The 17,773-nt window shown below is 36.1% G+C and overlaps 1 protein-coding gene across 1 annotated transcript in view; it reads left to right on the top strand.

Annotated features, from left to right (window-relative positions):
- FBN2 (fibrillin 2) overlaps nt 1-17,773 on the top strand; it is a 282,788-nt gene that overhangs the window by 250,133 nt on the left and 14,882 nt on the right. Inside the window, exons 53-58 of the mRNA XM_023738698.1 lie at nt 387-506; nt 1,457-1,579; nt 2,266-2,397; nt 12,890-13,015; nt 14,451-14,657; nt 15,514-15,639. Of these exons, the coding sequence (XP_023594466.1) occupies nt 387-506; nt 1,457-1,579; nt 2,266-2,397; nt 12,890-13,015; nt 14,451-14,657; nt 15,514-15,639 (834 nt within the window). The remainder of the gene's footprint in view (nt 1-386; nt 507-1,456; nt 1,580-2,265; nt 2,398-12,889; nt 13,016-14,450; nt 14,658-15,513; nt 15,640-17,773) is intronic.

The following is a 17,773-nucleotide window of genomic DNA, read 5'->3' as shown; positions in this document are numbered from 1 at the left end:
TGCTTTCCAACAAATATATAGACTGATGTGTCTAGAGACTTAGAAATACCAAAATCCACTGATTGGGGGGCAGGGGGGAATCAGCTTTACTTTCTGACTTTCCATGCCTACTCTTGTAGCAGAGCACCACATCCCTTTTCTGGACTTGTGGTCTTTAGGACAACGTGGCTGTCCGGTACTCCGAGCACTGCACACTGGATCCTTCAGGGTCCTTGCACTGTGTAAGGGCTGGCCAGCTGGGGGGTGGGGGGTGGGCAGGTACAAGAGTCACGTGTGCCCTTCTCCAATCCTGGAAATGTGTGAGGGCAAGTATGAGTATTCATGGGCATACTCCTGTGAAGACAAAACTTCTCCAAACTTCATGGCGCTTTCTTGTTCTTTTTCAGATACTGATGAGTGTTCAATTGGCAATCCATGTGGAAATGGCACATGTACCAATGTTATTGGGAGTTTTGAATGCAATTGCAATGATGGCTTTGAGCCTGGGCCCATGATGAATTGTGAAGGCAAGTGATCCTTTCCTTCAGTATTATCTGTTCTTGACATAGAAGATTGTTTTCTTAATATCTCAATCTTTATACTGTTCTGTTGTTCTGTGGACAATCATATTCATTACGAGTGTGTTTTCCTTTCCTTAATGAGCATAGTTACAATAGCTGCTTTAAACCCTTGTCTGATAAAGCTTTTAGGCCATTTGGGGATTGTTCCCTTGAGACTGGGTCACATTTTCCTGGCTCTTCAGTATGTTGGTTAATTTTGGATTGAACCCTAGATATCGTGAATGATATTCTCTGGAATCAGTTATAGTATTCCAAAGACTGTTGGTGCTTTTTTTTTCCACAGGCAATTAACTTGGGTAGACTCAACTAGTAGACTGTCACGCCTGTGGTGGGATGTGGCTCAGATTTCAGTTGTTTTTTAAACTTAGTTGCTAGCTTCTTTGATTTTGCCCCATAGATGCATGGTGTGACCAACAATTTGGGCTTAATTTATGCAAAAAATTAGCATTTCTCCTTCTCTGGCCCTCTCCTTTCCAAGGGGTTCCCCCCACAAGACTCCCTCCTCTGGTTCCTCCAGACAAAAGATCGGAAAGATTTCTATCCGAGATTTAGTTGCCAAGTACTGTGGCCGCCCTCAGGCTAATACAAAAAAAGAAAAGCATGGAGAACTTACTCCTTGCTTGTTGCTTACCCCGTTTCAGCTCGCCAGTACAAACTGCCTGCTTTTGTTCCGTCTCCAGAGTCCTCAGGTAGTTGTTTTTGTATTTCGTACAGAGTTTATAGCTGTTACTTGTGGTAGAACAGGTTTGTTAGGCACCAGTGCTCCATATATCAGAAGCAGAAGCTCTATTATCATGTTGCTTTCTGTATGACCTCCAAGTAAAATCATCGGTGATTATTTAAACAAATAATTAGAACTATAGACTGAGCACACGCCTGCCTGTTTTGTTGACCAGATATCAATGAGTGTGCCCAGAACCCACTGCTCTGTGCTTTTCGCTGCATGAACACCTTCGGGTCCTACGAATGCACGTGCCCGATTGGCTATGCCCTAAGGGAAGACCAGAAGATGTGCAAAGGTAAGGCCACTCAAACGGGAAAGTCAAAACTTCATTGCCATGCTAGAAACATATTTTAAGGCTTTTATAGTCCTTATCTAGCTATCTTCGTCTAGAACTTCATAGAGATACAGAATGACAGCGTCTTGCCAGCAGATTTCCACACCTAGATATCATGACACTTGATGGCCCATCCAACCAAGTCAAAGCCAACCAAGTCAAAGACAAAACGGGTTGAGGACCTCACCACTGTCACAGTTTTAGGCTCTTACTAAAACAGAGGTTTCCTGTAGGGTTGCTATGAGTCGGAATCAACTCAATGACAACGGGTTTGGTTTTTGGTTGGAACTTCTTGAAACTTATAAATCTGGAAATATAGCCAACGACTAAAAAAGGCTGGCTCCTCCTTTCCCTGTCACACAAATAGATTTCATCTTAAGATGAAAATATGACTTAAAGTACTAAACCAGAAGAAAGATGTGGCAGTCTGCCTCTGTAAAGATTACAGCCTTGGAAGCCCTACGGGGCAGTTCTGCTCTGTTCTGTAGGGTCACTATGAGTCAGAATCGACTCAACAGCAATGGGTTTGGGGTTTTTTTGTTGTTGTTGTAGTTGTAAAGTACTAAACTAGTTGTAAAGTACTAAACTGTAGCCTGCCCATGAGAAGTTCCTATTTTTATTTTTTTCCTATTGAAAATACTTTATAGATCTGGACGAATGTGCAGAAGGGCTACACGACTGTGAATCTAGAGGCATGATGTGTAAGAATCTGATTGGCACTTTCATGTGCATCTGCCCTCTGGGAATGGCCCGAAAACCTGATGGAGAAGGCTGTGTAGGTAAGGCACATACGCAAGTAGACACAGAGCAAAAGATTTAGAAAGATAAACTGCCATTAATAGAAGAAACTAACTCCAGGGGAAGTGTTGAGATTAGAGGTTAGTGGCCTGAAGTGAATTTAACCTTATCTGTAAACTAAATACTTTTACAAAAGAGCAAATTCCTACATGTGTAATAAAAATTCATTTTAAAATGCATAAATAACCCATCAGATTATGGATGGATTTTTATATTTTCTTTGAACCTGTTAGATGTTTCAGTCAAAAACTCTGCTTAGTAAAGTTAAAAATAGGCCTACCTCAAAGCATTATTCCTTCAATCACATAAACCAGAAAGTTAACCTAGACTCGTAAATCATGGTTGTAAAATAATATCTATCTGTCCTTCAAAATTTAGCAAGAGACAAACATGTAAGGAAGGATGGAAATAGACATCGGAAACCATCCTGTCGTCTTATTGTACATGAGATTCATTTCATTTATTTCAGTTTTTTTAATTTACTTGAGTGTGTGTTCAAATTTCATCTCGCGAAGTACTTACTTAGAAATGTGTTTCCATGGCAAGTTTATTTTTGTAACTAGCTCAATTTTACATTGTCCTGTCACTATATTTTATATTTTCTTGGAAGAGGGGATAGGCAGTGTGCTTGGATTAAGAGCCCAAGTTTTTGGATCTGGATCTGCCATATGTGAGGAGCTGGGTGTCTTGAAAATGGCATAATTCTCTGTGCCTCACTTTCTTCATCTATACAGTAAGAAGCTTAGTCTACACAATTTGGGGATGGGAGAAGGTATCTGTTCTAGCTCTAGTATTCTGTGATCCTCTGAACTTAACTTTTGAAAGAAAAGACCCAGGGAAGCATTATACATTTTCATTTTTAAAAGATGCTACAAAAGATATAGATTCTGAAAGTTTTGCTGATTCTCAAGCTTTTCATCATTATATGATGCTGCAAAACTTTTTTGATCAACAGAAAGCTCTTTGTAGAGAAGTTCCCTCTTCGTAGAGAAGTGCAATTTTTTGCAGACATGTTTTTACAATTAAAAATTGGATAATAAACAGCCAAAATATTATTATAAATAAAAAGTGTCTATGAATGTTAGGATGAAACATAAAGCCACAAAAAAAATAGTAAAAATGCTGAATAAATGAAATTGGAATCTTAACAAAATTACAAAAAAAGTCACTTGCAATGGAAACTACAAGTATTGAAGGCTAAGAAATTAAAATTATGCAGGAAATTTAAAAACCTCTGTAAAGTAACTTGTAAACTTAATCAAAGATGGAGACTTGACTGTGCCCTTGTAATTATCTGTTAAGTAAGCAAATAAATGAGTGGAGAAATCTACTAAACATAAAAACATTGCCAAGATCATTAATGACAATGCCAACAGGATACCTTTTGGATTCATTAAAATTTTTAAATGTAATTAAGGGGAAAGGAAGGCTTCTTTTTGAAGATAATATAATAAAAATGTGTTAAACCTCACTCCCATCCCTTGAAGATTTTAGAATTATACAGGTGGGAAGAGACTGTCTTAGTTTAAACAAGGAAATGATCACTACTACAAATACTGAAGACTTATCTGTCAAATAGTATAAAAGTGTCAAAAACATACAAGACATTGAAAACTAGCATATTCTTCTTTAGACTTTGGCAGAGTAAAGATTTCTGTAAAAGCAACTGTCCCAATTTAGAAAGATCATTCAGTGATCTTTGATTAGATGAATAGGGACATAGGTGGTCAATGAGATAATTGTGCAGTGTTTTTGTAGAGGCCCAGTTCTATACAGCAATGTCAAAAAAGTTACAGAAAAGGAAAAAATACAGTAACATGCTATTATAATTATCAACAAACTAGTCTCTAGATATGGAGGCTGCTGCAGGTAAGATAGGAAGGTGACGGGAAGAAGGAATCATTAGAGATTCTAAAACTTAAAGAACATTACTCAGAACCACATTGACCTAAATTACCTGAAAACCTGAGGGTACAGGTTCAGAGGTCAGAGAACATAACAGATTTGTTGAAAGAATATTCATACAATAAACAAACTGTAAATTATGTCCAGGTCAGCACTATTTGACCTTCTGCTGTACTAACAGCAAATAGCTGAACTGGATAAAACTACTCAAAGAGGAATAATAACACAAGTCTGCACCTAAAGTATACATGCTCGGAAAAAAGGGAGAGAGAAAAATAAACACGAAACAGATTTAACACCTCAGGAAATGGAAGAACAGTTTAGAAAAATAGTTTTCATAATATGCACAAGATCTCGCTAAATAAAAATTCAAAAATAGATACAAGAGATTGAAAAAGAGAAGGTAAGACAATATCATGAGACAGTGAATTAGCAGATCTCAGGAAGATCAGTCAATAAATAAAACTACCACAGAAATTAAAGTCCCAGTAGAAAGTCTAGTAAAAAATAGAAAGGGCCCAAAACACAATTAGTATATGGATATAGAAATAATTAATGAGAAGATAATAGAGGTAGAAGCCAAAGAAGAGCCAATGCATGCATAATTGAAGTCCCTGAAAAAACAAAACTGAATAAACAGAAAAAATATTCAAATATATTTAAGTGATTGCATTAGAAACCTTGTAGAAACTATTTAAATCTGCATTTCAAAAGAGCATACTACCCTATGAAAAACTGTTTCACAGCAGTTGTTCATTTATTCACTTACATTTATTAAACACTTGCTATGATCTGGGTGCTGAAGATACAGTAATAAACTAGACAGACAAGTCGCCTGCTCTCAAGTAGTGTACGTTCTGGTGGATGAGAAACAGACAATAATAAACAAATCAACATGATAATTTCATATAGTGGTAAAAAAAAATTTAGTGATTGAGTGGGAGCTACTTTAGAATACATGTTCAAGGAAGCTTTCTCTGATAAGCTGACATCTGAGCTGAGACCTAGAAATGAGAAGAAAAGAGCAAGAGCAAAGACCCCTAAGACAGGAATGAAGGCCAGTGTAACTGGAGTTTGTTCCAGGAGGAGAGTGGCAAGCATTGAGGTCCAAAGATAGGCAAAGGCATTGGAGACCCTGGAAAAGGGTTCAATTTTATGCTAAGTGTACATGGAAGAGTGATTCAGAATGTGGGCCCTTGAGATGGACTATGAATATGAGAATCTAGTCTCAGATTTCCTAGTTCTATGACCTTGGATAGGTTGGCTTAATGCTGCACCTCAAATTCCTCGTATGAAAACAAATAGGGTTGTTGTAAGGATTAAATTAGTGAATTCATGTAAAGCCCTTATATGTTTGACATATAGTAAAATCTCAAGTATTAGTTGTTATTGTCTAACTTACATTTTACAAGATCTCTGGCTGCTATGTAGGTAATAAATATTATAAATATTACAACGGAAGGAGCAGAAGCTGGGATTTCATTTAGGTGGCTTTTGTAATCATCCAGATGAGAAACAAGGAGGTTTAGATTAGCCCATAGCATTGTGGAAGAAAAGATTCGAATGTATTTTGGAGATAACCATCAGAACATGCTGATGGATTGATTCAGTATGGTAGATGAAAGAAGAAAGAAGACATAAAATGTGACACCTAGGATTTTGACTTGAATAATTGGTTAAGTGATGTTATTATTTACTGATACGCAAGCAACTGAAAGAAACAGGTTTGGCTGGGAGAACAGAAGAATAAAAGTTCTGTCTTGAACATGTTAAGTGTCAGATATGTCTCAGCTTCCTAAGTGGTGAACAGATGTACTTAGGAGCTACATATGTAGTTGCTGGTAAATGGGTAGAGTTTCAAGTCATGAGATTGGATGAGATCATCAAGAAAGAGGACATAGAAGTAGAAGAACAAATGACTCAGCACTTGGGGCATTCCGACATGTAGAGTGATGGAAAATATTTTAGGAGACTAAAAAAAGATAGCTAGCAAGATAGGAAATTATTCAACAGAATGTATTATCATGAGAATCGAAGGAATATACTATTCAAGAAGTTAGGGAGTGGTTGGTTGTATATAATGCTGTTGAAATGTAGAGAATGAATAATTAAATTAATTTAATTAATTGACCTCATCAGGAGCAGTTTCAGTGAAAGGGTAGAGCAAATGGTTAAAGAATCAGATATGAGATGGTGGAGACTACAGCCATACATCATTCTTTCATCAAAAAATTTTGCTCTGAAGAGGGACAAAGAGATGTGGCAATGGCTAGGCTAGAGGAGTAATATGCAATTAGGAGAGAAGTTTGTTTTTTGCTTTTTTATTTTTTAAAGATGGAAGTTACTAGAGAATGTATACTGAGGAGCACAACTGATGGAAAAACGATGAGGAGAAATAAGGGATAATTGTGAGATCTTAGAAGACATTCCAGAGCACAAGCGTGTGGAAGGGCTGCCTTTGAGAAAAACCACAGAGACTTCATCCATTGAGAAAGGATTAAAGGTTGAAAATGGTTAGTAGCGGAAAGATAAAGAATCTTGTCTTAAGAAAGAGAGATGAAGAAGGTAGGAGCATGAGAATGCTAGGGATTACAGTAGGATTTTCAAGGGAGTGTTGAATACCCATTTGAGATTTGAATCACCAATCAAAATAAGACCTCTCCTGGCGGTGTGTTTTATTTTAGTGTGCCATTCTGCATAGGATTAGGCATGGTGTAGGGAGAGGGAAGTGAGCATTTGACAGGAGGGATGTACAATGAAAAGGTCAATAATTGACAATCTTAATGCGGTACAGAAAGTCGAGTGCTGGAAGTCACACTTTAATAGGTGGAACATCCTACCAAGATAATACCCTAATAAAGTTATGAATTTTAACAAAAAGAAAAAAATACTCTGGAGGCAACCAGGCAGAAAAGAATGTTACTAGCAAGGTAAAAAGAAAATCGGGCTTTTTTTCCCAAGTACTTTCAGTAATTCTCAATGCTAAAGGCAGTAAAGCAAAAGTAATTAAGAATTTGATGTACATCAAGCCATCTTTGAAATATAAAAGTGACATTATACGTCATCAAACATGAAGGAACCCCAGCAGTATATCCAGCAAGGGCCTTTTTTGGAAAAAAAAACTTAAATTCAGACAACTGAAATACAAAGTAAAATAAAGGTGAATGACGTTAGATATAGATCAAGATGGCATACCTTGTACCCTTGTGCATGTTTTAAATTTAACAAGTTTTTTTATTCTAAACAGTTAAAAATACCTACACCAAGACACATCATGGTGAATTTCAGAACGCTTAAGAACAAAGTGAAAACCCTTAAAGCTTTTAGAGATAAGAACCAGATTGCCTGTAAACAAACAGTAACCCTGAAGAAGAAAACAATGCAGCAATATTTTCAAAACATTCTAAAGGAAAATAATTTTGGACATAAATCCTATACCCAATGAAGTATGAAAAAACAAAGACATTGTCAGAAATGAAAGTGTTGTTATTTGCTACCCACATACCCTCTCTAAAATAATTACCAAATGATGCATTCTAATATTTTTTTAATTAATCCGAGAATAAGTAGTAGTATACTTGAAGCAATGATAAGCAAAGAAACCAGTAACCCACACTATTTAATCTAAATAGATGTTGTTAGTAAACATAAAAAATATAATAACCAAAATTTCTAGATCACATCAACATGGGAGGTAGCACTGGGAGACAGCAAAGAGAAGTAAATTAATGCTAAGGTACTTGATATGGCCAGAGGCCTTATAAACAGATCTTCTTGGCATTAATAGAAGAGTAATCTTTAAGATGTATTGAGTATGCCAACAGATTAGATAATCTAAATGAAATGGACAAATTCCTAGAAACAGAAGTTACCTAAACAGCATCCAGGAGAAATAGAAAATCTCAATACACCTATAACAAGTAAAGACATTGGATCAGTAATCTAAAACTCCCCTTCCCCCAAAAAAAAGCCCAGAACCAGAAACTTCACCTGGTAAATTCTACCATTTAAGGAAAAATTAACACCAATTCTTCTCAAACTCTGCAAAAATATAGAAGAGAAGGGAATACTTCCTAACTCATTCGGTGAGGCCAGCATTACCCTAATACCAAAGCCAAATAAGACACCACAAGGAAGCTTGCAGACTCATATCCATAATGAATATAAATGCAAAAATCCTCAACAAAATATTAGCAAACCAAATCTAACAGCATATTAAAAGGTTTATACACCATAGCCAGTGGGATTCATCCCAAGAATTCAGGTGTGATTCAACATAAGAAAATCAACCAATGCAATACAAAGGAAAAACATCATTTTTATTTGATGCAGAAATGGCTTTTGACAAAATCCAACACCTTTCTTCATAAAAATACTCAGCAGACTAGGAATGGAGGGTAACTTCCACAAAATGATAGAATATGTATGAAAAACCCACAGCTAACTACAATGAGATACCACCTCACCCTCATTAGAATGGAAATGATTAAATAAAAGGGGGTAAGGAATACAGGTGTTGGCAAGGTTGTAAAAAAACTGGAAACATCTTCCATTATTGCTGGGAATGTACAATGGTACAGCCACTGTGGAAAACAGTTTGGCCCTTCCTCAAAAAGTTGAACATAGAACTACCTTATGACCCAGCAATCACAATTCTAGGTATATACCCAGAAGAAGTGAAAGAAGGAATACAAACCGAAAACTGTATGCTGATGTTCATTGCAGCACTTTTTACATTAGCCAAAACATGGAAACAACCAAAATGTCCATCAACAGATGAATGGATAAACAAAATGTGGTATATACATAAAATGGAATATTACTCAACCATAAAGAGAAATGAAGTGCTGATGCATGCCACAACATGGATGAACCTTTAAAACATGTTGAGTGGAATTAGTCACAAAGGACAAATACTATATCATCTCACTTATAAGAAATAAGCAAGTATATAAAAATCAAAGCTTATTAGTGGTTACCAGGGGAAACTCTGGTAGCGTAGTGGTAAGAACTACAGCTGCTCACCAAAAGGTCAGCAGTTCAAATCCACCAAGCACTCCTTGAAAACCCTATGGGACAGTTCTACTCTGTCCTCCAGGGTTGCTATGAGTTGGAATTGACTCAGCGGCAGCAGGTTTGGTTTTGGTTTATCGGGTAGGAGAGAAGAAAGAGTTTTTGCTTAGGAGGCATTGAGTTTATGTAAATAGTAGTAAAATAAGTTGGTAAAGGATAGCAGTAATGCTTGCACAACTGAAGTATGTAATCAGTGTCACTGAATTACACATGTAGAAATTGTTGACTTGGTGAATGTTTTGTTGTATATATTTTCACCACAGTTTAAAAAAAAAAAAAACAACCCACAGCTAATATCATACTTAATGGTTAAAGACTGAAGGCTTTCCCCCTAAAATGAACAAGACGGGGATACCCACTTTCACCATAGATAGTCAACACTGTACTGAAAGCCCTAGCCAGAGCAATTAGGCAAGAAAGAGAAATAAAAGGCATTTGAATTGGAAAAGAGGAAATAAATCTACCCTTATTCACAAATGACATAACCCTATATATAAAATATCCCTTGTAATCAAGAAGAAGAATACTAGAGCTAATAAATGAATTAAACAAAGTTGTAGGGTGCAAAAATCAACACACACACACACAAAAAATCAGTTGTCTTTCTATATACCAGCAATAAACAACCCAAAAATGAAAGTAAGAAAACAATTCCAATTATAGTAGTCTCTAAAAGAATAAAATGCCTAGGAATAACTTTAAAGTCTTGTACAAGACAACTACAAAACATTGCTGAAAGAAACTGAAGAATACCAAGGATTGGAGGGCTTAATATTGTCAAGATGTCAGTATAATCCAAAGCATTCTATGGATTTAATGCAGTCCCTATCAGAATTCCAAAAACCTTATTTGCAGAAATGGAAAAGCTGATCCTCAAATTCATATGAATTGCAGTGGGCTCTAAACAGTCAAAACTATCTTGAATTGCCGTGGGCCCTAGACAGTTAAAACTATCTTGAAAAAGAAAACAAAGTTGAAGGACCCACACTTCCCAATTTCAAAACTCACTATAAGACTACAGTAATCAAAATAGTGTAGTATTGACATAAGGATACAGACAAATGGAAGAAATGTGAGTCCAGAAATAAGCCCATTCATCTATGGCCAATTTGTTTTTGACAAGGGTGCCTAGTCCATTCAGTGGGGAAAGAATAGTTTCTTTTAACAAATGGTATTGGAACAACTGATTTCCATGTGCAAAAGAATTAAGTTTGACCCCTACCTCACACCATATACAAAAATTGACTCATTGGATTAGTGTCCTAACTATAAGAGCTAAAGCCATAAAACTCATAGAAGAAAGCATAGGATTAAATCTTCATGGGCTTGGATTTAGCAGTGGACACAGATAGGACACTAAAAAGCACAAGCAACAAAAGAAAATAAATTCGACTTCATCAAAATTAAAACTATATTTTTGCATCAAAGAACATTATCAGGAAAGTGAAAAGACAACCCACACAGTATAGGAGAAACTATTTGTAAATCATATTACCATAATGGTTTAATATCTAGAATATATAAAGCAGTCCTACAGCTCAGTAACAAAAAGACAAACAACTTAATTAAAAAATGAGCAAAGGACCTGAATAGACATTTCTCCAAAGAAGATATAGAAATGGCCAATAAGCACATGAGAAGATGTCCAACAGCATTAGTCATTAGGGAGATACAAGTCAAAACCACAATGAGATACCACTTCACACCCACTAGGATAGCTATTATCCAAATAATGAAAAATAACAAGTGTTGGTGAGGATGTGGAGAAATTGGAACCCTTGTGCATTACAGGTGGAACCGTAAAACGGTGCAGCTGCTATGGAAAACAGTGTGGCAGTTCCTCAAAAGTTAAACATAGAATAAACATATGATCCAGCAATTCCAGTCTTAGATATACATCCAAAACAATTGAAAGCAGGGACTCATATACTTGTACACCAGTATTCATAGGAGCATTATTCACAATAGCCAAAAGGTGGAAACAACCCAAGTGACCATCAGCAGATGAAGGGATAAGCAAAATGTGTTATATATATATATAATGGAATATTAGTCACTGGAATAAGGTACTAATATATGCTACAACATGGATGAACCTTGAAAACATTATGCTAAGTAAAATAAGCCAAACACAAAAGTATAGATTATTTCATTTATATGAAATATCTAGAATAAACAAATTCATAGAGACAGAAAGTAGACTAGAGATCAAAGGGCAGGGGGATGGGGAGTTACTGCTTAGTGGGTAAAAAATTTCTGTTGGGGTGGTGAAAAAATTTTGGAAATAGATAGCAGTGATGGTTACATACATTGTAAATATAATTAATGTCACTGAATTGTACACTTGAAAGTGATTAACATGGCACATTTTATGCTGTATATATTTACCACAATAAAAGTTCTAAAAAATTGTTTGATGAATACTACCAGAAGAATAAAAAGAGGATGTGTACCTTCCGGACTTGAGTTGGGGCAGGAAGGGGACATAGGAAACTAGACTGATCTAAGAAATGTCAAGAAATGGGGGAAAATAGCTTAGTAATTATGACATGATGTAAATGGGCTGATAAGAATTCAAACATCAGTAATCCTAATAAATAGTTTAAATTGCTGGTTAAAAGACAAATGTATTTTTGTCTTTTTAAATCCAGCAGTGTGCTTTTTACAACAAATGCACCTAAATCAAAATATGAAATAGGGTGAAAATAAAGAATTAGATAATCAGGGCAAATGCTAATTCAAAGAAAGCATATGTAGCAAAATAAATGTCAGTAAAATTGAAGGTTAAACATTTTGAAAGTATAAAGATAAAAGGAAACAGTGTATCAAAGAGATGTAATTGTTGTGAGCTCTCTTATGTACTTAAGATATTTTCAAAAAACCTCAAAAAATTTTAACACAGTATCAGACACAATAAGTAAGGATATAGGGAATTTAAATGAAACATTTTGGCTCTAATGGATTTATTTATCACTAACTAAAAGAGCAATATTATCTAAATTCCCTCTCCCATTACATACCTTCACACACTACACACCACAGCTGCTCCTATGCCTTTCTACTCAAAACTTGTCTAGTAACTGGTCCTTTATCCCTGGACTGTGTGACTTTTACTCTTCTCCCCACCCCTACCCAACACCTAACACCCGTCCGCCCCCAGCCTCGCTTTCATATCACATAAACTAACATCTTCTTCCCCAGAGTCCTTAATCTACCTCTTTTTTGAGGCCTATTTTCCAGTTCTTTATCAGGCACTGTGCCTTCCTCACAGAACAAAGAAAAAGAGAAGAGAGAGACTGCGTTTAAAAAGAACCCACTTGGAAGGATGAGGTAAAAGTTAAAAAGAAATCAGTACTCACACGTGACTAGTTTCTATCCCATCACATTAGTATTTTGGTGAAGATGTTTTAAATAAGATATCATCCATTAGAAGATAATTTGTAGATTATAATTTTTACAACCTGCCCATTATTCTCATCATTTGTTTTTCTAAAGATGAAAACGAATGCAGGACCAAGCCAGGAATCTGCGAAAACGGGCGCTGTACTAACATTATTGGAAGCTATAGGTGTGAGTGTAATGAAGGGTTCCAGTTAAGTTCCTCAGGCACTGAATGTCTTGGTAAGTTGACTTTACTTGATAAATTAAACATCTGTTTTATGATGTCACTGAAGAGCTCTACATTTACATCATCTTCTGCTTGAAAAGGTCCCTCAATCTGAGTAATTTCTCATACCTCTTCCTAAAGGTACACATCTATTAAAATGACGTATTTGGATATGCGTGTGTCGTATGCATACCTATGTGTAATGTAAATAATGATCTCAAAGTAGCCTTTTCAAAATTAAGATTAATTAAGCCTGATGGAAAATGTGACTTTAGTGAGTCAATAAAACTTACATCAGGGGATAATTTAATTCCAAAAAAAAATATTTATGATGTGAGGTAAGTTGTACTGATATTAATGCAAAGTAAATGCAACATTTAAAAAATGCATTGGTTAGTTTTTATTTTGTAATACTGAAAAATGTTTTACAAATTAATTTCTTGTAGAAAATGCAAATCTCAGACACTATTGTATTTTAATACTAAAATGCATATTGAATAAACCATCTTAGTTATGAGTAGGTGTACAATTACAGACTAGTAAAACTTAAGGCAAATAAAGAGAAATAAGAGCATTTCTTAAATTGTTGGACTCATCACTTGATTTGGCACTAACGATCATGTTCAAGTATATTTTTTTTTTTTTTTTTCAGAATGACATCTGCTTCAAGTCCTAGGAAATTTTTAGTCAAGAAAATATGATTTGTTTATTGTTGCCTTCAATCCTTTACTAACAGTCTTGTAGGAAATAGAGAAGATAACCTACATAGAAAGTACACTTTTGTATTCATATTACTGTATTTTGCTACTACGGTTGATAAAATATATAGAGAGGATTTCTTTACTTATTTTCATCAGAGAAACACCTTTATTTTTATTATAGATATATTTGCTTAGTGTAAGTATTTGAACCATCTTTTAAATGTAGAAAATAGGAGAGACTAGGTTGAATACCTAGCTCATATCATCTAGAATTTGCTTTTTAAAAACAAATCCTTACACTCATTTGCTTATTTAAGGGGAAATAATTATTTTTTCTTCCATTTGAATTCTATAGGGTGGTAGTTTACTATCACTTAGCTGCTGATGGATTGAAGAAAACAAAACAAAATGTCTACAGTAAAGTATCACTGTCAAATCTAATAAACTACTTATAGTGAAAGATTTATGAGCTTATCTCCATCTATCAAAACAAAATATCTACAGTAAAGTATCACTGTCAAATCTAATAAACTACTTATAGTGAAAGATTTATGAGCTTACCTCCATCTATCAAGACTTCATAATCATTAAACTATATTAAGGGGTTTGTCTGTATATAGAGAATACTTATTTTTAATTATTACTAAGAAGAAAAGCATTGGCTGTCCTATTTAATTTGAAAACCAAGATAATGAAAAGTGTTTTAGTTCCATGACATTTATGCTGATTTTCTACTTTGTCATTTCAGACAATCGACAGGGACTCTGCTTTGCAGAGGTATTGCAGACCATGTGTCAGATGGCATCCAGCAGCCGCAATCTTGTCACAAAGTCAGAATGCTGTTGTGATGGTGGACGAGGCTGGGGCCACCAGTGTGAGCTTTGCCCACTTCCTGGAACTGCCCAGTACAAAAAAATATGTCCTCATGGCCCAGGATATACCACTGATGGAAGAGGTAAGGAATTGTGGAAATTCATGCATATTATCAATTTGATAAACTTAATTAATTCAGACTAATAGGAAGGAAAAGTGAAAAATGGTAAAATAATAATAGCTGAAATATCCTGTCAGAGTGGCTGATAGTATGTATGTGTGTGTACTTGTGCATATATAGAAAAAAATGTATTTTTCTATTGCTTTAGAAGATTTAATCTAACAGATAGAAATTATTATTATTCCCATTTTAACAGGTGAGGAAACTGAAGCACAAGGCTAAGATTATAATATGTAATTTGCCCAAGGTCACTGTCTTTAAGGGACAGACCCAGGAATATGCACAGGAACTCATTATGTTTGTAACGTATTTATGAGTTAGCAAGTCTCCTAATTGACAACTGGTTTCCTTTTTTTGTACAGCTAATTAATATACTAATGTCTTGAAAAGTACCATTTTCTTTCATTACTATACAGGTTCACCACCCTATGCATGATTGTTTTGCTAATGAAATCCTTTCTTCAGAGTCTAATACAAGTGTGAATTCGAGGCCAATCTATGGAAAATTACCACAAATTCAAAATTAGTTGAACTGCAGAAAAGTAGCTTCCTATATCTCAAAAATAATTCATCCTTAGACTGCAAAATTGGTCTTGAATAGAGCTTTCAGCCCAGCCTTCCTTTATTGTCTCCCATCACTGCAAATTGTTTTTCCCTTTCATGTTGGCCATTCTTCCAAATGCTGAAAGGTACTCCCCTATTATGAACGCTACTTGTTCGTCAGCTCATCTCAGTTACTTAATTTCTCTTCTGTTAGTTTCTAAGCAGTTTTACCCTGGAAATATAGACACTTCCATTTGGTTTTTTTTATCCGCAGATATTGATGAATGTAAAGTCATGCCCAACCTCTGCACAAACGGTCAGTGCATCAATACCATGGGCTCGTTCCGATGCTTCTGCAAGGTTGGCTACACCACAGACATCAGTGGAACCTCTTGTGTAGGTGAGGCTACACCTCAGCATCTGGGGGTTTGTCGACCATTGTTTCCTACAAGTCACTTACTGTTAGCAGAGTATCTTTATTATGAAGCTTTGGAATATACATCGTATTAAAATGATGGAGTTCCTCCCACTAATGTGGTTCTTAGTGTAGTTGCCCGTTGTCCAACATTGTGGGAAATAATAAAAAAAGTCTCTTCAGTCAGAGAAACTTTCATAAAAATTATTAAAGTACACTTGTACAGTTTTATATTTTAACTTAAAAGACATAAATACACATTTATTTGACATTTCATTGATGAATGACAAGAACTTTTGATTATGGATTTGTGTGGTTGAGTATACATAGAGAGAATGCTTTCTGATTGGTCTTCATCACTTTTTTTTGCCTAAAATATACTAATTAAGTATCATCTAAAATTCCTATTTGCAAAAGAATCTGATTACAAAATTCTTCTAAATTCATACAATTTCTTTTTCTGATTTTTTTTATTGTCTCACCCACACAATTTTCTGCAGGTTGGTGGGCATTGGGGGAAGAGGACTTGCTTTTATTGAGTCTTTCCAAAGCATTCAGCTTAGTCTTCATTAAAGACAAAAATATTTTCTCCCTTCATAATTCATCAGCTGATGTGATATTCCATTAAATTATGTAATTTTAATATCAAGTACGCCTGGCATAAAACGGTTAGAACAATCAAACTGACTCTTAGTAAGCATACAACTCACTTGGTGAAATAGAAGGGTATGGGAATAATCATGGCCTATCAGTCATGAGCTTTCAGCATTCTGTCTGCATCTATTGGTATGTTTTACAGAGGAAATGAAGATTGTCTGCTATCAGAGTCCTAGCAGGAAAGAGGTGGCATATTCAAATGAGGACAATTCAAGGAGGGGTTAACAAAGGGCCCGTCTATAAAGGCATGGGCAGAGTGTAGAGAAACCACAAGGGATGGATGGTGCTGTATGCTGGGTTAAAAGAAAAATTGTTAGGTGCTGTCGAGTAGGTTCTGACTCATAGCGACCCTAGGTACAACAGAACGAAACACTGTCTGGTGCTGTGCCATCCTCACAATCTATTTTGAGCGCCTTCCAACCGAGGGGCTCATCTTTCGGCACTGTATCAGAAAGTGTTCCGCTGCTATCCGTAAGGATTTCACTGGCTAATTTTTTTCAAAAGTAGATCACCAGGTCCTTCTTCCTAGTCTGTCTTAGTCTGGAAGCTCCACTGAAACATGTCCACCATGGGTCGCCCTGCTGGTATTTGAAATACCTGTGACACAGCTTCTAGCATCACAGCAATACGCAAGCCACCACAGTACGACAAACTGACAGACAAGTGAAGATACTGAGTGAGATTTCCCTGCTGCCCTGGAATAGGTGATTAGAAAAGAGGGAGAGGTTATTGGAACCTGGAAACAGAAAGCTGTATACAGAGGGCTGCTTTGAGAGGAGCTGTGATCTCTGGTCAAATGACAACCATCCTGCGCCCATCCTGCAGGGAGGGAGTTGAGGGAATAAGGACCAAGGCAGAGGGCAAGGGAGCTTGCTGATGGAGTCCATACTGGTTAGCCTCCTGGTCCAAGAACAGAGTGGAGGGGAGTAAGGAATGGATCTGGAGGGGCAAGCGGGAGATTTCTAGCACAGTCTGTGATCCAGCAAGATGGTTAGGAGAAAGACAGTTAAGAGAGTTATTAAAAGAACATCTACCACATCCATGAGTCAAATAAATGAGTAAGTTATTTTAAGTTTAGTAGGAGTCCCTGGGTGGCACAAACGTTTAACACACTCAGCTACTAATGAAAAGGTTAGCGGTTCAAATCCACCCAGAAGGGCCTTGGAAGAAAGACCTGGTGATCTACTTCCAAAAGATCACAGCCACTGAAAACCTTACGGAGCTCAGTTCTACTCTGAAATACATGGGGTTGCCATGAGTCGGAATCAACTTGATGGCAACTGATTATCTTAAGTTTAGTTGGTGATTCTCAAGTTGTAAACCAGAGTACATTGATACAAAGAATTTAGTTGGGGGGGAGGTTTGAACCCCGAAAATTGTCTAGATATTGTAATATTTATCCCAGGACCATAGACGGAGCTACAAAGTAAACCAGTATGTTACTTTAGAGAAAAGTATTCTG

This window comes from Trichechus manatus, unplaced genomic scaffold, assembly GCF_000243295.1.
Source record: "Trichechus manatus latirostris isolate Lorelei unplaced genomic scaffold, TriManLat1.0 scaffold00121, whole genome shotgun sequence".
NCBI classification, from domain to species: domain Eukaryota; kingdom Metazoa; phylum Chordata; class Mammalia; order Sirenia; family Trichechidae; genus Trichechus; species Trichechus manatus.
Note: the sequence above shows the minus strand (reverse complement) of the source record. Positions and strands in the feature narration are given on the sequence as shown.